This window comes from Lethenteron reissneri, chromosome 10 (assembly GCF_015708825.2).
Source record: "Lethenteron reissneri isolate LAM-NWPU_2019-01 chromosome 10, ASM1570882v1, whole genome shotgun sequence".
Taxonomy (NCBI): domain Eukaryota; kingdom Metazoa; phylum Chordata; class Hyperoartia; order Petromyzontiformes; family Petromyzontidae; genus Lethenteron; species Lethenteron reissneri.
In genome coordinates, this window is record NC_083788.1 from 4582833 (window position 1) to 4603138 (window position 20306).

The 20306-nt window shown below is 53.9% G+C and overlaps 1 protein-coding gene across 1 annotated transcript; it reads left to right on the forward strand.

Annotated features, from left to right (window-relative positions):
* Positions 1 to 6604: 6604 nt before the first annotated feature.
* Positions 6605 to 20060, forward strand: LOC133340529 (ALK and LTK ligand 2-like). The gene is made up of 4 exons (XM_061548829.1): positions 6605 to 7070; positions 17191 to 17244; positions 18323 to 18403; positions 19811 to 20060. The coding sequence occupies exons 1-4, from the start codon at positions 6800 to 6802 to the stop codon at positions 19870 to 19872; spliced, it is 468 nt and encodes a 155-aa protein (XP_061404813.1). The 5' UTR covers positions 6605 to 6799; the 3' UTR covers positions 19873 to 20060.
* The last annotated feature ends 246 nt before the right edge of the window (positions 20061 to 20306 follow it).

Genomic DNA, 20306 nt, shown 5'->3' on the forward strand with positions numbered 1-20306 from the left:
AGAACGGGGGAGAACACACACACTCCACTCACTCCCTCTGTAGAACAGGGGGAGATCATACAAACTCCACTCACTCACTCGCTCTGTAGAACAGGGAGAGATCAAACTCCACTCACTCACTAGAACAGGGGGAGATCATACAAACTCCACTCACTCACTCTGTAGAACAGGGGGAGATCATACAAACTCCACTCACTCACTCTGTAGAACAGGGAGAGATCATACAAACTCCACTCACTCACTCTGTAGAACAGGGGGAGATCATACAAACTCCATTTACTCACTCTGTAGAACAGGGGGAGATCATACAAACTCCACTCACTCACTCCGTAGAACAGGGGGAGATCATACAAACTCCACTCACTCACTCTGTAGAACAGGGGGAGATCATACAAACTCCACTCACTCTGCAGAACAGGGGGAGATCATACAAACTCCACTCACTCACTCACTCTGCAGAACAGGGAGAGATCACACAAACTCCACTCACTCACTCTGTAGAACAGGGGGAGATCATACAAACTCCACTCACTCACTCTGTAGAACAAGGGGAGATCATACAAACTCCACTCACTCACTCTGTAGAACAGGGGGAGATCATTCAAACTCCACTCACTCACTCTGTAGAACAGGGGGAGATCATTCAAATTCCACTCACTCACTCTGTAGAACAGGGGGAGATCATACAAACTCCACTCACTCGCTCTGTAGAACAGGGGGAGATCATTCAAATTCCACTCACTCACTCTGTAGAACAGGGGGAGATCATACAAACTCCACTCACTCGCTCTGTAGAACAGGGGGAGATCATACAAACTCCACTCACTCGCTCTGTAGAACAGGGGGAGATCATTCAAATTCCACTCACTCACTCTGTAGAACAGGGGGAGATCATTCAAATTCCACTCACTCACTCTGTAGAACAGGGGGAGATCATACAAACTCCACTCACTCACTCTGTAGAACAGGGGGAGATCATACAAACTCCACTCACTCACTCCGTAGAACAGGGGGAGATCATACAAACTCTACTCACTCACTCTGTAGAACAGGGGGAGATCATACAAACTCCACTCATTCACTCTGCTGAACAGGGGAGATCATACAAACTCCACTCATTCACTCTGTAGAACAGGGGGAGATCAAACAAACTCCACTCACTCACTCTGCTGAACAGGGGAGATCATACAAACTCCACTCATTCACTCTGTAGAACAGGGGGAGATCATACAAACTCCACTCACTCACTCTGTAGAACAGGGGGAGATCATACAAACTCCACTCGCACACAACCACTCACTCAAAAAGACTAAAGATTCCCCCGTTTAGCATTACCAGACTGTTGGAGCAAGTGCTGTTAGCGAGCACCTATTGAAGCCAGAACCACCCACGGCCGCATTTGTATCTCTCTGGGCGATGTTTACACACCGCACCAGGTACTCGTTTTTGAGTCTGAGTCGACCTAGGGGAGGCCCAGGACAGGTTCAGATAATTGTCACTCATGTTGGTGGGCATGAGCGGGAACCGAACTCGTTAACAGCGACCGCTTCAACATCCAACATAACCTAAATTACATTTCATTTTACCAGGTAAGGCCCACTGAGCTACGTAGTTCGTTTTCAGGAACGACTTGGCCACAGATGACAGCTCAACGAGGTAGCTCATCTCATTGGAAACATTCTCAACGCGTTAATGTTGATTCCAAATGTGGGAAGAGAAAACCGGAGGACCCGGAGAAAAAAAAACCACGCGACCACGGGGAGCGAGACGCAAACTCCAAAAATGTACAGCAGCAGGCGCCAGGCTCGTGATCGAACCCACGACCTCCTGCACACCAGGCGAGGTAGTTAACATCTCCTCGCCACCGTGACGATGAGAGAGAGAGACACGAAAACTCCAAATATACAGCAGGCGTCAGGGTCGTGATCGGACCCACGACCTCCTGTATACCAGGCGAGGTAGTTAACATCTCCTAGCCACCGTGATGATGATGAGAGAGAGAGAGACACGCAAACTTCAAATATACAGAAGGCGCCAGGGTCGTGATCGGACCCACAACCTCCTGTATACCAGGCGAGGGAGTTAACATCTCCTAGCCACCGTGATGATGATGAGAGAGAGAGAGAGAGACACGAAAACTCCAAATATACAGCAGACGCCAGTGTCGTGATCGGACCCACGACCTCCTGTAGACCAGGCGAGGTAGTTAACATCTCCTAGCTACCGTGATGATGATGATGAGAGAGAGAGACACGCAAACTCCAAATATACAGCAGACGTCAGGGTCGTGATCGGACCCACGACCACCTGTATACCAGGCGAGGTAGTTAACATCTCCTAGCCACCGTGATGATTCTGAGAGAGAGAGAGAGACACGCAAACTCCAAATATACAGCAGCAGGCGCCAGGGTCGTGATCGGATCCACGACCTCCTGTATACCGGGCGAGGGAGTTAACATCTCCTAGCCACCTTGATGATGATGCGAGAGAGACACAAAAACTCCAAATATACAGCAGACGCCAGGGTCGTGATCGAACCCACAACCTCCTGTATACCAGACGAGGGAGTTAACATCTCCTAGACACCGCGGCCCTCTGCTCTGTCCGAGTCTTATCATTCGTATGGATGTATGCATCTGCCAGCCATCTCGGTAAGCCAACCCCGTGGCACCAGGGTCTGTTCCGTGACCTCCTTTCCAGCAGAGAGAGCCGTCCACACTGCACGATAACTGCATTTGTATTTAACGCGGTCGTGCGTGTCTGTGTGTACGATTATCTGTGTGTGTGTACGAATCTGTGTGTGTGTACGAATCTGTGTGTGTGTACAAATCTGTGTGTGTGTGTACGATTATCTGTGTGTACGAATCTGTGTGTGTACGAATATGTCTGTGTGTACGAATCTGTGTGTGTACTAATCTGTGTGTGTACGATTATCTGTGTGTGTGTACGAATCTGTATGTGTGTACGCATCTGTATGTGTGTGTGTACGAATCTGTATGTGTGTGTGTACGAATCTGTGTGTGTGTGTACGAATCTGTGTGTGTGTACGAATCTGTGTGTGTGGGTATGCCATGGTGGGAGGGAGCGGTAGTGCAGTTGCTAGCGCGCTGGACCACGAACCTGGCCACATCGCTAATGACGGTTATCTGAACCTGTCCTGGGCCTCCCCTAGGTCGACTGAGCCTCAAAAATGTGCACCTGGTGCGATGTGTAAACATCGCCACTGGGGAGACAAAGGCGGCCGGGCGTGGTGCCGGCCACCCACCCCCTCGTGTGCCGTGCCGGCCTTCATAGGTTGCTCGCAAACAGCACTTGCCCCAACAGTCTGTTAAGGCTACGCGGGGGATCTTTTATCTTTGTGCGCGTCACGGAGCGAGCGGTGGCGCAGTGCTTAGCGCGCTGCGCTACGAACCCCAGAGTTCGCATTCCCGCTCACGGCCAATATGGGAGGCAATTTGTCCGATCCGGTAACTCACCCTCCCTTTGTAAGTCGACTCCGCAGCCTTCGAAGAAGAATACAACCGCATCAGCGCTGGGTGGACGGTCGGAGGTGGTTGTGGACACCCACCCGCCCGCACGCGTGCGTCGTGCCGGTTTCACAGGAGAGATGCTGCCAACTGCACTTGCCCCAACAGTCTTGCTGAAGGCTATACGGGAGGTCTTTATATTTATGCCGGTGCGCGTGTGTGCATGTGAGGAGCGGTGGCGTAGCGGTTAGCACGCTGCGCTACGAACCCGGCCACCCCAGTTCGATTCCCGTGCACGGCGAACACCCAGTGGCGATAATCTGAACCGGTCCAGGGCCTCCCCTAGGTCGACTCAGCCTCAAATGAGTACCTGGTGCAGTGCGTAAAAATATCACCACTGGGGAGACAAAGGCGGCCGAGCGTGGTGCTGGCCGCCCACCCCCTCGTGTGCCGCGCCGGCCTTCATAGGTGCTCGCTAATAGCACTTGCCCCAACAGTATACTTAGGCTATGCAGGGGATCTTTGTCTTTGGGGAGCGGTGGCGTCGCGGTTCGCGCGCTGCGCTACGAACCCGGCGACCCGAGTGCGCGGCCAACGCCAGTGACGATTATCTGAACCGGTCCTTTGGGACGACTTCAGCCTCAAATGAGTACCGGGTGCGATGCGTAAAGATCGCCACGGGGGAGACAAAGGCGGTCACCCACTCCTCTTGCGCAGTGCCGGCCTTCATAGGTACTCGCTAATAGTCTGTGAAGGCACACACAGTGTGTGTGTGTACGCCACAGTGTGTGTGTGTAGGCCAGTGTGTGTGTACATGTGTGTGTGTACGCCAGTGAGTGTGTGTACACCGGTGTGTGTGTGTGTGTGTACACCGGTGTGTGTGTGTGTACACCGGTGTGTGTGTACACGTGTGTGTACGCCAGAGTGAGTGTGTCTGTATACGCCAGAGTGAGTGTGTGTGTATGTGAGTGTGTGTGTGTATACGCGTGAGTGTGTGTGTGTACGCCAGAGTGAGTGTGTGTGTACGCCAGAGTGAGTGTGTGTGTATGCCAGAGTGAGTGTGTGTGCATGCCAGAGTGAGTGTATGTGTACGCCAGTGTGTGTGTATGCCAGAGTGTGTGTGTGTACACCAGTGTGTGTGTACGCTGTGTGGAAGCTGCAGTCGTGCCCTCACTTCTCTACGCCAGTGGACATTTAGGCTGGCCTGCCTATGATCCATCCTGGGTTTAACCAGGCGGGATTGTTTGAGGAGCTCACAAATCCTTGAAAGATCTGGACAAAGTCCCATCGGTGAGCTCCGCAGGCAAGGCTCCGTTGGATGGGTCATGTAGCCCGCATGCCTAAACAGCTTTTGTTCGGCCGGATCGAGGTGGCTAAACAGGCGCGGCGCAGGCTAGAGAAGAGATGGAGTGATGTGGTACAGGATGATGTGGAGATCGGTCTTTGTGGAGGAGGCTCGTGAAGGACGCTGCTACTGGGCAGTTGGAGGCAGTCGCCCTCCAACAACAACGGAGGGCGGAGGAGCGACGCTCAAAACAACGAGCGGAGCGCCGGATAGCTAAAGCACAGCAAGTTGGTACAGTAGGGGGCACAGGTGGTGCATCAGCCAGTCATCTCAGTCAGTCGACCCGTGGCACCTGAGTCTGCCCCGTGACCTCGTGCCAGCGGGCGTTCGACACTTCACGTGGCCTCAACGTGCACCTAGCCTGGCACAAAGCGCAGTGGACGCGTCACCGCCACTTAGTGGCGAATGGCGGTTGTTGTTGTGTATGCCAGTGTGTGTGTGTGTGTACGCCAGTGTGTGTGTGTGAGAGAGATCGATAATGCATTCTCCCATCAAGGCGTCTCGTGGGATTCACTCAACAGAGAAATTCACTCAACACCAGCCCCGCTCACCCCCCCGCGGACACGCGAACAGGGGCCGTACGTGGACACGTGTACAAAGTCGTACGTGGACACATGTACAGGGGCCGTACGTGGACACGTGTACAGGTCCGTACGTGGACACGTGTACAGGGGCCGTACGTGGACACGTGTACAGGGGCCGTACGTGGACACGTGTACAGGGGCCGTACGTGGACACGTGTACAGGGGCCGTACGTGGACACGTGTACAGGTCCGTACGTGGACACGTGTATAACATTACGCAGCTAAAAACGTGTATGACACCTAGATTTGAAGCTTTCGTGACTGCAAGGATTCATATTTTTAGGTTTTTTTCGGTAAAGTCACGTAGGTAAAAAATTGAAATTAAAATTAATAAAAGTAAAATAAAAATGGAAATCACGACGTTTCGGAGGCAACACAAGCTTCCGTCTTCAGGTGGAACCGTCACAGCCCGACAGCTGTATCAAGTAAATGAGAGATTACAAGAGATACCACTCCGTATATATAATGGTTGAGGGGGGGGGGCCAGGAACGGCACACTTTTCATTATTATGGTAAGGTGCGGCTTGAGACTACGAATAGACGACATAACAAATGACTGAACCTTTGTTATTAATTTTAATTTTACATTTTTACCTACGTGACTTTACCGAAAAAACCTAAGAATATGTGTATGACACCTGTGTGCCATACCCCCCCCCTTCGCCGCCTCCTCTTTCGCCTTGCGTATCATCGCATCCCTCCCCTGCCTCCTGCATGACGGACGCACCGCGGGGAAGCCCCTCATCCAGCAGTGGATGGAGATCAACAACAACAACCACAACCACAACAACAACAGGAGGAGGAGGGCTATAGCGTTCGGACTCTGAGAGATCCTTCGACCACAGTCTGCCCTCTCCCTCCCTCTCCTCCTCCACCCCCTCATTCTCTCCCATGCAATGGCACCACCCCACTCCCCCTCGCTGGCTCCATCCCTCTCCCACCCACCGGACCCCGGTCCCATATAAAGGGCAGCGCGATTGACTGAGAGTGTGAGCGTTGGAGTGGCGGAGGTGGTGGTGGTGCTTCTGCTGCGTGTTCCCGCTTGCACTGCGGCTCTCTCTCTCTCAGTGTGGCACATTGGTGCGTCAACCACACACACACACACGCACACACTTCTACTCCTCACCACCACCAACCCTCACAACCTCCCTCCCCAACCACCACCAATCCCAACCCTATAGCCCCCCCACCCCCCCCCCCCCCATTCATTCCTCACCACCCGATGAGAGTCAACGACTCGCCAACTCACTCACCACCCACGACGGCTGCGGGCAGCAGATCGTCCCGCAGACCGCGGCCGCCAATGACGACGCCAATGACGCCGCTGACAGGCCGTGGCCGTGGCGCTGGTGGCGGTGGCGGTAGCGCTGTCCAGCGCGCCACCGTCTCGCGCCTCGGCGGCGATGGTCTCGACGGTTCGGGCGAGGCCTCCGCCGGGTCTGAGGTCGCTTCTCGTGGGGGCTTCGGCCGCACGCCTCGGGCTGCAAATGCGGCCGCAGCAGCAGCAGCAGCTGATGCAGCAGCAGCTACAGCAGCAGCTGCGGCAGCAGATGCAGCTGCTGCGCGCGGGGATGGAGTACGGGGGGTTGAGGACCCTCGTGAAGAAGGGAGGCGGAGTGCGGCGAGGGCAGAGAGTACGACCACTGCTGAGACCGCATCTGGAGTTCGCGCTCGGTGAGTTGGGGGCAGTGGGTGCGTTGTAGAGTGAGGAGCGGTTGCGCAGCGGTTAGCGCAAGTTGCTGCGATGCCAGCGACCGCGATTTCGACCCCCCCCCTCCCTCTCACGGCCCAACATCCGTGGCGAATATCTGTAACCGGTGCAGGGGCTCCTCCCTCCCCTAGGTCGATTCAGCCTTAAATTAGTTCTTGGTGTGTTTAAAATTTTGGGAAAAAATCAGCCCTGGGGAAGGCAAATGGCGTGGTGTTGGTCACACTAACCGCTCGTCTTTCCGTGGCGGCTTTCATTTGGTGCTACTCGCTGTCGCAGCACTTTCCCCAACAGTCTGGTAAAGGCTATACGGGGGATCTTTGTCTTGGGGAGCGGGAGTGCAACGGTGAGCACCACGCTGAGCTCCGAACCCAACGAAGCGAGTTCGCGTCCCCGTTCACGGTAAACACCGGTGACGATTATCTGAACCGATCCTGGGGCTCAGCCGCAAATGAGTACATGGTGCGGTGTGTAGTAAACATCGCCACTGGGGAGACGAAGGCGGTCGGGCGTGGGCTGGCCACCCACCCCCTCGTGTGCTGCTACTCGCTTGCCCCAACAGTCTGTTAAAGGCTATACGGGGGATCTTTGTCTTTTCTCCGCGTGTAAAGTGTGTGTGTGGTTTCGTGGTGTGGAGTGTGTGTGTGTGGATAGTGTGTGTGTGGAGTGTGTGGGGTGTGTGGATAGTGTGTGTTTAATGTGTGTGTGTGGATAGTGTGTGTGTGGAGTGTGTGGAGAGTGTGTGTTTGTGGAGTGTGTGTGGTGTGTGTGTGTGTGGAGTGTGTGTGTGGATAGTGTGTGTGGAGTGTGTGTGTGGAGCGAGTGTGTGTGGTGTGTGTGTGGTGTGTGCGGTGTGTGTGTGTGGAGTGTGTGTGTGTAGTGTGTGTGGCGTGTGTGGTGTGTGTGTGTGTGGAGTGTGTGGTGTGTGTGTGGTGTGTGTGGAGTGTGTGTGGATAGTGTGTGGAGCGAGTGTGTGTGGTGTGTGTGTGTGTGCGGTGTGTGTGGCGTGTGTGTGTAGTGTGTGGTGTGTGTGTGTGGTGTGTGTATGTACGGTGTGTGCGCACACGAACGAGTGAAGCAAGGATGTACACGCCACTCGCTTTCTATCGCCTTGTGCGTCGCACTCAACTGGAGGCGAACTTCTCGGTCCACCGATGCTGCAACTGCTGTGAATGTTTCGAGCGAGACGTGGTGCTCCTCCCTCCCTCCATCACTCCTCTCTCTCTTTCTCTCTCTCCACTGAGAGAGTCTCCTGTGAGTGGAACAAAACAACACCCGCCACTCCGAGCGTTCCAACATTCTCCAGATTTTGTGTTTCTCATTTATTATTGTTGTGTAGCAAGACCGAAGCAATAATAAAATAATAGTGTGCGATGGTGTGAGCTTGGGACTCGACTCCAGCTCCGCTCGCGCCGAAAGTCGCCCCCATCTCGAGCTCCTGTCGACAACACGATGAGAATTCACGCGAGGCGCTCGCCCTCCTCGCTACCCGCACGACGACTGCGATCGCCTGCTCGTGTTGGACCTGAGCGGCGTGAGTGAATCCGTGTGCGGTCAGTGTGGGTGTGTGTGTCTGTGTGTGTGTGAGCAGTCAGTGTGTGTGTGTCTGTGTGTCTGTGTGTGTGCGTGAGTGAATCCGTGTGCGGTCAGTGTGGGTGTGTGTGTCTGTGTGTCTGTGTGTGTGCGTGTGTGAGCAGTCAGTGTGTGTGTGTCTGTGTGTCTGTGTGTGTGCGTGTGTGAGCAATCAGTGTGGGTGTGTGTGTGTGCGTGAGTGAATCCGTGTGCGGTCAGTGTGGGGTGTGTGTCTGTGTGTCTGTGTGTGTGCGTGTGTGAGCAGTCAGTGTGTGTGTGTGCGTGTGTGTGCGTGAATGAATCGGTGAGCGGTCAGTGTGTGTGTCTGTGTGTCTGTGTGTGCGTGTGTGAGCACAGTGTGTGTGTGTGCGTGTGTGTGCGTCAGTGAATCCGTGTGCGGTCAGTGTGTGTGTCTGTGTGTCTGTGTGTGTGCGTGTGTGAGCAGTCAGTGTGGGTGTGTGTGTGCGTGTGTGTGCGTGAGTGAATCCGTGTGCGGTCAGTGTGTGTGTGTGTCTGTGTGTGTGCGTGTGTGAGCAGTCAGTGTGTGTGTCTGTGTGTGTGCGTGTGTGAGCAGTCAGTGTGTGTGTCTGTGTCTGTGTGTGTGTGAGCAGTCTGTGTCTGTGTGTGTGCGGGTGTGTGTGTGAATCGTGGGGAGCGGGAGTGTAGCGGTTAGCGTGCTGCGCTATGAACCCAGCGACCCGGGTTCGATTCCCGTTCACGGCCAATACCAGTGACAATTATCTGAATCGGTTCTGGGCCTCCCCTAGGTCGACTCAGCCCTGAACGAGTACTTGCGTGTAACCCTCATCACTGGGGGACATCATCATCATTACCACGGCCTCCTCATCCTGTACCTCCCCCTCCACTCCCACGCCAATCTGCATTGGTGTGTACAACATTCTCTGGCACGTGTCGTGACGGGCACTGCGAGATGCGACCGTGTCCGTCCAGTGCGAGCCGAGTTGCATTGGCTTCCAGTTGCCGAACGAACACGTGGTTCTAACGAGGTGTCGCGCTCGCTGCGCACGCCAAGCGCTTGCCACAATTTCGATTTAAAGCTTTCGTGACTGCAGGGATTCATCTTCTTGGTTCTTTCGGTAAAGTCACGTAGAATGGAAATATTAAAATAATAAAAATAAAACATCATGAAATAATTCTCACGAAGTTTCGTCCACAACGCAAGCAACCGTCCTCAGGTGGAGAACAGGTCTGTCGAGTAGACAGAGTCTGACAGACCTGCTCTCCACCTGAGGACGGCTGCTTGCGTTGTGGCCGAAACGTCGTGAGAATTATTTTATTATGTTTTATTTTTATTATTTTATTTATTTCCATTCTACGTGACTTTACCGAAAGAACCAAGAAGACGCTTGCCACCAATGAACCACAACACCCTCGCTGGTCTCGTCCAGGAGCACAAACCACCAGGCACGCGAACTCCGGTGGTCACACTCGCAGCAGCAGCGGTAGCGGCTTTTGGGCTGCGAGCCATCGGACAAAAAGACGACGATTAATTCTAGATTTGAAGCTTTCGTGACTGCAAGGATTCATATTCTTAGGTTTTTTCGGTAAAGTCACGTAGGTAAAAAATGAAAATTAATGAAAGTAAAATAAAATAAAAATCACGACGTTTCGGAGGCAACACAAGCTTCCGTCTTCAGGGAAGACGACGATTGTCACCGCATCGCGGGGCGCTTTCAGACGCGCTTCTGCGGCCGTCTGGAACGCTCTTCTTTCCGATGTTATGAAGTCACTGGAGCTATGCACTTTTAAATCATCATCTAGATTGGCAAACTAATTTCTTTAGAACTGATTTTGTTGTGTTGAGTTTGTTGTCCTTCTCCCGCTCCTGCGATGAGCATGGTTGGCGATGTACGGTGCAAAAGAAGTTCAACATACACATGTACCTCGCTGATCTCGCCCAGGAGAATAAACCACCAGGCACGCGAACTCCGGGGGTCACCCCGGAGTTCTGCTTCTGCTTCTTCCGATCGCCTTTGCCCGAGTGCTCTCGCAGAAGACGCAGGAAGGGGAGGGTCTCGAACGCCGCTCAATGTCGACCACGTGGCAATCCACTGCTGGATGATGGCCTGTCAGTAGAGTAACTTAGCGCTGGGGGAAGGCGTGGGGGGGGGTGCCTTGCTCCCCCTCACTCCCTCTCTGGTGGCCAAAGCTACGAGTTGCCCCCCCCCTCCAGCAATGAAAAATGATAGAGGAGTTGTTAGTAAGTAAGGACTTCTACCTTGCTTCTTGTTCGACGCGTGTGCGGCGATGGCGCAGCCGTCGATCGGGGGTCGAATTCGAACCGCGTCGTGTGATCGGCATCGCGCTCGCTGCAGCTGTTGATGCCTTCAGAGAAGTCGTGTGCACTGTAGACGCAACTGCGCACAATTCTGTGAGTCACTTACAACTGCTTTGCCGTTACTTATTGCCAATTATGGACTCAGACTATTGTCCCATCATCGCATAGAGTCCCTGGCACATAATAAGATGCTACACAGTGGCAGTGGGGGTCGCAAAATGCCGATTTATTACTAATAAACCCCAATGATCCGATCGAAATTAAAGATTTCGATCGGATCATTGGGGGGGGGCACGTGCCACCCCACCCCCCTCACTGGCGGTGAGCTAAGCACTGCGCCACCGCTCCACGCCCCCAGCGGTCTCGCGTGAGAGGACTCAGCCAATGGGCTGGAAACACCTTAAGGATGAGAGGACCGCAGAACTTGGGGGGGAGGGATTGTTGGTGGCGACGACTCGTTACCCCCTGCGTGGCTCCTACTGCCTTCCAGCTCGTCCGTGGCTCCTCCTCCTCCTCTCTCTCTCTGAGTCGTCCTCTCTCTCTCTGAGTCGTCCTCTCTCTCTGAGTCGTCCTCTCTCTCTAAGTCGTCCTCTCTCTCTCCCTCTGAGTCGTCCTCTCTCTCTGAGTCGTCCTCTCTCTCTTGAGTCGTCCCCTCTCTTCCTCTGAGTCGTCCTCTCTCTCTCTCTGAGTCGTCCTCTCTCTCTCTGAGTCGTCCTCTCTTTCTCTCTCTCTCTGAGTCGTCCTCTCTCTCTGAGTCGTCCTCTCTCTCTGAGTCGTCCTGTCTCTCTGAGTCGCCCTCTCTCTAAGTCGTCCTCTCTCTCTCTGAGTCGTCCTTTCTCTCTGAGTCGTCCTCTCTCTCTGAGTCGTCCTCTCTCTCTGAGTCGTCCTTTCTCTTTGAGTCGTCCTTTCTCTCTGAGTCGTCCTCTCTCTCTGAGTCGCCCTCTCTCTCCCTCTGAGTCGTCCTCTCTCTCTGAGTCGTCCTCTCTCTCTCTGAGTCGTCCTCTCTCTCTCTGAGTCGTTATTTCTCTCTCTCTGAGTCGCCCTCTCTCTCTCTGAGTCGTCCTCTCTCTCTGAGTTGTCCTCTCTCTCTCTCTGAGTCGTCCTCTCTTTCTAAGAGAGCGAGGAGTGGATCCCGTGTGGCGATGGCAACGACGCAGCGTTACGAGTTAACATCGTTGTTGTTATCATCATCATCATCACGACCGTCACATGTTTACGAGTTGACTCTGAGCTGCGGTTAAACCTCACAATATTGACTACATCCCATCATCATCAAGACAACAATAATAATAATAATTGTACTATTAGACGATACACGCATTTCACTTTGGCGCGGCGATCGGATGTCTCAGCGCAACTCGGCCAGGAGACACCAGTGGCAGCCAAAGTGTTGACATATTTACGAGTTTTTAAAGAAACTATATATATGAATTACAACAATACTATCGTTATGATGTAAACATTCCCACAGTGAATTTGGTATTCGAGCTGTCTTCACGAAGAAAGGCGCTGCTGCTGTGTTTCACGGCTGGGTAAAGTGGCCCACCTGGTCACTCAACCACCCACCCACTCACTCAACCACCCATCCACTCACTCAATCAACCACCCACTCACTCACTCAACCACGCATCCACTCACTCAGTCAACCACCCACCCACTCAATCACCCATCCGCTCACTCACTCACTCAACCACCCATCCACTCAGTCACCCACCCATCCAATCACTCACTCAACCACCCATCCACTCACTCAATCAACCACCCACTCACTCACTCAACCACTCATCCACTCACTCAACCACCCATCCACTCACTCAACCACCCACCGACTCACTTAATCACCCATCAACTCATTCACTCAACCATCCATCCATTCAGTCAACCACCCATCCAATCACTCACTCAATCACCCATCAACTCATTCACGCACCCATCCACTCACTCAACCATCCTTCGGCTCAGTCACTCAACCGAAACACTAACGGCGCGTTGGTATTTTATGGTGAATGCGCACACAGCGGCAGTATTATCCGGGGCGGCCCGTCGGCAGAGTCGAACCGCTGTTCTGACTGGGTTATCTCTCTACATTGTGACTTTACCGAAAGAACCAAGAATATTGGGAACGTATTGATTGGTGCTGGTCGGTGTTGCTGTTTGTGTTCTGTGATGCCGGTCTCCCTTGAGAGAGGGGGAGAGAAAGACAATATCGGCAATATAGCCTCTCGCCTGGTTATCAATAGCAGCACGCGATCAATGTGGCTGAAAATATGCACTCCCAGAGGGCCGTGGGTCTGATGGGATGTAAAAAAAAAACGTCAAGGAGCCACTCAAAAAACAACCACCCATCCACTCACTCACTCAACCACCCATCCACTCACTCACTCACTCAACCACCCATCCACCCATTTACTCAACCAGGCATCCACTCACTCATTTAACCACCCATCCACTCACTCACTCAACCACGCATCCACTCACTCACTCAGCCACGCATCCACCCACTCACTCAACCACGCATCCACCCACTCACTCAACCAGCAATCATATCACTCACTCAACCACCCATCCACCCACTCACTCAACCACTCATCCACCCACTCACTCAACCACGCATACACTCACTCACTCAACCACCCATCCACTCACTCAACCACCCATCCGCTCACTCACCCATCCACTCACTCACTCGCTCACTCACTCGTCCACTCACTCACCCACCCATCGACTCAATCACCCAACCACCCATCCACTCACTCGGGACTTATTCATTGTGTATATTTACAAGTCTCACCGATGATGTTATTGATATTCTCTACAACGACGGCCACGATGAATGTGCGTTATGTATTGCCGTGCAGTGCATCATTCTGTGTCGAGCGATGACCCATATCGTAAAGAGGGGGTCCTTGACTAAACATCGACTAGCAATTCGCCAGCGAGTCTGACTGCTGCTGATCATGCACGGAGTGTCAAAACCGGTCCTTGACTATCAAAATCGCGCAGTTCGTCAACATTGGTCCGAGCGAGCCTGACTCGCGCTGCTGATGAGACAATGAATGGCGAAGCCGGTCTAGAGTGTTGCCTGTGCTGAATCAATGCTGCTGATGGGACATGTGAGGTCGGGACCTGTGCGTCGTGCGTGTGGAGGGATCGCGTGTGTGCATGGCACTCTGTCTGTGTGTCCACAGCGATGTCGTGGGTTATTTAGCAATGGGCGGATTGAGTGATTGTGTTCGGAGCGTGCCGACATAGTGGCAACCACAACGAACTACCCACCGATATCACCACGACCACCTCCACCACGATTATTCATCTCTCTCTTCACCTCCCTCCGTCCCCCCCCCCTCTCTCACCATCACACTCCCACTCTCCCTCCATCCCCCTCCACATCTCCCTCCTTCCTCCTCTGTCCATCTCCCCCCCCCCTCTCTCTCCCACCATCTCCCCCTTTCTCCCCCCTCTCTCTCTGCTCCTCCCTCCACCATCTCCCCCTTTCCCCCCCCCTCTCTCTCTCCCCACCATCTCCCCCTTTCTCCCCCCCCTCTCTATCTGCCCCTCCCCCACCATCTCCCCCCCCCCCTCTCTCTCTCTCTCACCATCTCCCCCCCCCTCTCTCTCACCATTTCCCCCCCCTCTCTCTCACCATCTCCCCCCCCCTCTCTCTCACCATTTCCCCCCCCTCTCTCTCACCATCTCCCCCCCCTCTCTCTCCACCATTTCCCCCCCCTCTCTCTCACCATCTCCCCCCCCTCTCTCTCACCATTTCCCCCCCTCTCTCTCACCATCTCCCCCCCCCTCTCTCTCACCATTTCCCCCCCCTCTCTCTCACCATCTCCCCCCCCTCTCTCTCACCATTTCCCCCCCTCCTCTCTCACCCATCTCCCCCCCCCTCTCTCTCACCATTTCCCCCCCTCTCTCTCACCATCTCCCCCCCCCCCCTCTCTCTCACCATTTCCCCCCCCTCTCTCTCACCATCTCCCCTCCTCCTCTCTCACCATCTCCCCCCCCTCTCTCTCACCATTTCCCCCCCCTCTCTCTCACCATCTCCCCCCCCCTCTCTCTCACCATTTCCCCCCCTCTCTTCCCATCTCCCCCCCCTCTCTCTCACCATTTCCCCCCCCTCTCTCTCACCATCTCCCCCCCCCTCTCTCTCACCATCTCCCCCCCCTCTCTCTCACCATCTCCCTCCTCCTCTCTCACCATCTCCCCCCCCCTCTCTCTCACCATTTCCCCCCCCTCTCTCTCACCATCTCCCCCCCCCTCTCTCTCACCATTTCCCCCCCCTCTCTCTCACCATCTCCCCCCCCCTCTCTCTCACCATCTCCCCCCCCTCTCTCTCACCATCCCCCCCCCCCCCTCTCTCTCACCATCCCCCCCCCCTCTCTCACCATCTCCCTCTCTCTCTCCCCCCCCCATCTTTCTCTGCCCCTCCCCCCACCACCCCCCTCTCTGCCCCTCCCCCCACCACCCCCCTCTCTGCCCCTCCCCCCACCACCTCCCTCCCGGTGATGGGGCACCCCCGCTGGAGACAGCGCCCCACGCTCCAGCAATCAAAGCGCGCGGGCCGCATTCCCCCGCCGGCGCTGTTGACACGGGGGGCGCGCTCATGCGAGAGGGGGGCCCGAAGCGATGTGTTGAGGGGGGGGGGGCAACGCCTGGGTGGGGGGGGGGGGTCACAAAGTCAAAGATCCCCCCCACCTTGTATAGCCTGCAACAGACTGTTGGGGCAAGTGCTGTTAGCGAGCAGCACCTATGAAGGTCGGCACGGCACACGAGGGGGTGGGTGGCCAGCACCACGCCCGGCCGCCTTTGTCTCCCAAGTGGCGATGTTTACTACACCACCACCGCTGCACCAGGTCTTCATTTGAGGCTGAGTCGACCTAGGGGAGACCCAGAACCCCGTCACCGGTGTTGGCCGTGAGTGGGAGTCGAACTCGGGTCGCCGGGTTCGTAGCGCAGTGCGCTAACCGCTACACCACCGCTCCCTACAACATACACACGAGCACACAGCGGGACACACATACACACAAAGACAAAGGTCCCCCGTATCGCCTTCACGTATTTTTGGGGCAAGAGTGGAGAAGTTTCCATGACCTAGGCAGTCTGCTTACGACCAGCTCCGACCGAGCGGCGTTGTCTTCCCACCTGGTTGCGTAATGCTGCGTGAAAAGCTACCTGGTCTGTCTCTCCCCACGATGCTGCCGGCTTCGTCTCGGCTACAGGTAGTCCCTCCATTCTCGGCTGCTTGCAACACGCCGAGGCCTTTCAAGGAACGTCTGCGCCGGTTTGAAACATTCAGGCTGGCCCGCCTGTGATCCATCCTGGGTTTAACCAGACTGGATTCCAGTGGTGAGGATCTCACATAATCCTTGACAGATTCTGGACAAAGTCCCATCGAGTGAGCGCCTCCGGCAGGCGAGGCTGCGTTGGCTGGGTCATGCAAGCCCGCAATGGCCAGCCACCGCATTGCCCAAACAGCATCTGTTTGGCGAGATAGAGGGGGCTAAACGTTGCTAGAGAAGAGATTGAGCTGATGTGATGCGGGGGATGTGGGAGGCTGTGTATTTGCCGATGACTGGTAACGGAGGTGTCAAGATCGACCTCTGTGGAGGGGGAGGCTCGCGAATGACGCTGCTGCTGGGCAATTGGAGGCAGTCGCCTTCCAACAACAACCACAACAACGACGGAGGGCGGATGAGCGACGCTCACGACAGCGAGTTGGCACCGTAGGGCGCACAGGTGGTGAATCGATCTGCCGGTCATCTCATTCTCAGTCAGTCAACGCAAAGCACCTGGGTCTGTCCCCGTGACCTCCTGTCAGCGAGCCTTGGACACTTCACGTGGCCTCAAGGTGCACCTAGCCTGGCACAAGTAGTTGTGTGCGTGGCGTGTGTCTTTGGGGAGCGCTCGTGTGGTTGTTAGCGCTGCACTGCGCTACGAACCCGCTAAAATATCCGAGTTCGATTCTCGCTCACGGCCAACGACTTTGACGAATATCAAAACTCGATCTTGGGCCGTCCCCTAGGTAGGCTTAGTTTCGGTGTGTAGTTAGCATCGCCACCGGGGAGACAAAGGCGGCCGGGCGGGGTGCTGGCCGCCCTCCCCTGTCGCGTGCCGTGCCGGCCTTCGTAGGTGCTGCTCGCTAACAGCACTTGCCCCAGCAGCACGTTGAGGCTATACGGGGGACCTTTGTGGTGTGCTGTGTGTTTCCGCAGCACTGGTCCCGAGGGATGCCGGGCTGAAGAGCAAGTACCTGAGACACCACACAGGTGTGTTCACGTGTGTGTGTTCATCTGTGTGTGTTCACCTGTGTGTGTTCACCTACGTGTGTGTGTGTTCATCTGTGTGTGTTCACCTGTGTGTGTGTGTTCACGTTTGTGTGTGTGTTCACCTATGTTTGATGAAGTGTGTGTGTAGATGTGCTCGCCTGTGCGTGTTCATCTGTGTGTGTTCATCTGTGTGTTCACGTGTGTGTGTTCGCCTGTGTGTGTGTTCATATGTGTGTGTTCACCTGTGTGTGTTCACGTGTGTGTGAGTTTACCTGTGTGTGAGTTTACCTGTGTGTGTAGGTCACCTGTGTGTTCACGTGTGTGTGTTCGCCTGTGTGTGTGTTCATATGTGTGTGTGTGTTCGCCTGTGTGGGTGTTCACCTGTGTGTGTTCACGTGTGTGTGAGTTTACCTGTGTGTGAGTTTACCTGTGTGTGTAGGTCACCTGTGTGTTCACGTGTGTGTGTTCACCTGTGTGTGTGTTCCCCTGTGTGTGTTCATATGTGTGTTCACGTGTGTGTGTGTTCACCTGTGTGTGATGACGTGTGTGTAGGACACCTGTGTGTGTGTTCACCTATGTGTACGTGTGTTCACGTGTGTGTGTTCATCTGTGTGTGCTTGTTCACCTATGTGTGATGACGTGTGTGTGTGTAGGTGTATTCACTTGTGTGTGTTCATCTGTGCGTGTTCATCTGCGTGCGTGAGTTCACCCGTGTGTGTGTGTTCACCTCTGTGCACGTGTGTTCAAGTGTTGATTGTGTTCACGTGGGGAGCGGTGGTGTAGCAGTTAGCGCTACGCTGCGCTACAAATCTGACGGCTCACGGCCAACACTCAGTGACGAGTATCTAAAACGGCCCTGGGCCTCCCCTAGGTCGACTCAGCCTCAAATGAGTACCTGGTGCGGTGTGTAAACATCGCTCCTGGGGGAGACAAAGGCGGCTGGGCGTGGTGCTGGCCACTCACCACCGCCATGTGCCGTACCGGCCTTCATAGGTGCTACTCGCGAACAGCACTTGCCCCAACAGTCTGTTGCAGGCTATACGGGGGACCTTTGTCTTTTGTGAACGTGTGTGTGTAGGTCACCTGTTCTTCCCTCGGCAGTGCAGCGCTCACTACTACCGCCTGTACCACACCTCCCGTGACTGCACGACACCCGCGTGTGAGTGAACACACACGCACACTGCCAACACACGAAGACAAAGATCCCCCATATAGGCACGCAGACTGCTGGGGCAAGTGCTGTCAGCTGGTAGCGTGGCCAGAGCCACTCCCAGTGGGGCCTTCGCCGCTCCAGTTCTGATGTCTGCAGTCCTAAACCCATGCAGGTACACATTTGAGGCTGAGTCGACCTAGGGGAGGCCCAGGACAGGTTCAGATATTCATCACTGAATTATTGTGGTGATGGTGGTGATGGTGGTGATGATGGTGGCAGTGTTGACGGTGGTGATGGTTATGATTGCATTTATGTTGATTTGTGTGATGATGGCATTTGTGTTGTTCGTGCTAGTGATATTGATTACGATGGTGACGGCATTTGTGGCATTGATGGGGTTGATGGTTTTAGTATCGATGGTGTTGATGCTGATCGTGAGTATGATGGTGATGATGATGTTGATGGTGATGGGGTCTGTGATGATTATGATGATGTTGATGATGTGTGTAATCATGGTGACGATCATGATGCTGCTGATTGTGTTTATTATGGTGATGGCGGTGATGATGGTGGTGGTGGTGTTGATGGTGATGTTGATGGTGGTGATGGTGGTAATGATGTTAATGTTGGTGATGTTGATGGTGATGACGTTGATGGTGATGCTGATAATTTTTTTGACGGTGGTGATGTTGATGGTGATGTTGATGGTGATGTTGATGGTGATGTTGATGGTGATGTTGATGGTGGTGATGTTGATGGTGGTAATGTTGATGGTGGTGATGTTGATGGTGATGGTGGTGATGTTGATGGTGATGTTGCTGGTGATTATGTTGATGATGGTGGTGTTGCTGGTGGTGATGTTGCTGGTGGTGATGTTGATGATGTTGATGGCGATGTTGATGGTGATGTTGATGATGTTGATGGTGGTGATGTTGATGGCGATGTTGATGGTGATGTTGCTGGTGGTGATGTTGATGGTGGTGATGTTGCTGGTGGTGATGCTGATGGTGGTGATGTTGATGGTGGTGATGTTGATGGTGGTGATGTTGATGGTGGTGATGTTGATGGTGGTGATGTTGATGGTGGTGATGTTGATGGTGGTGATGTTGATGGTGGTGATGTTGATGGTGGTGATGTTAATGTTGATGGTGGTGATGCTGATGGTGGTGATGCTGATGGTGGTGATGATGTTGGTGTTGGTGTTGCTGATGGTGGTGATGATGGTGGTGATGATGATGGTGGTGATGATGTTGATGGTGATGTTGATGTTGCTGGTGTTGATGTTGATGGTGTTGATGGTGGTGATGTTGATGGTGGTGATGTTGATGGTGTTGATGTTGATGATGTTGCTGGTGGTGATGCTGATGGTGGTGATGTTGATGGTGGTGATGTTGTTGATGTTCCCGTGTGCAGATTACAGGCGTTGTGCCCGACTGCTGTCTCGCCTGGCGGCGAGTCCAGTGTGCCGCGCCTAACAACACACACTTACACACACTTACACACTTACACACACTTACACACACTTACACACTTACACTTACACACTTACACACACTTACACACACACACTTACACACTTACACACACTTACACACACACACTTACACACACACACTTACACACACTTACACACTTACACACACACACTTACACACTTACACACACTTACACACACACACTTACACACACACACTTACACACACACTTACACACTTACACTTACACACACTTACACACACTTACACACTTACACACACTTACACCTTACACACACACTTACACACTTACACACTTACACACACTTACACACACACACTTACACACACACTTACACACTTACACACACTTACACACTTACACACTTACACACACACACTTACAAACTTACACACACACACTTACACACTTA

What these genes read in the sequence shown, in the direction of transcription:
- LOC133340529 (XM_061548829.1), top strand. Translation starts at nt 6,800, where the DNA reads ATGGTCTCGACGGTTCGGGCGAGGCCTCCGCCGGGTCTGAGGTCGCTT. An exon ending in GTACCTGAGACACCACACAG is followed by an intron (nt 17,245 to 18,322) that starts GTGTGTTCACGT and finishes GTGTGTGTGTAG; the next exon opens with GTCACCTGTTCTTCCCTCGG. An exon ending in TGACTGCACGACACCCGCGT is followed by an intron (nt 18,404 to 19,810) that starts GTGAGTGAACAC and finishes TCCCGTGTGCAG; the next exon opens with ATTACAGGCGTTGTGCCCGA.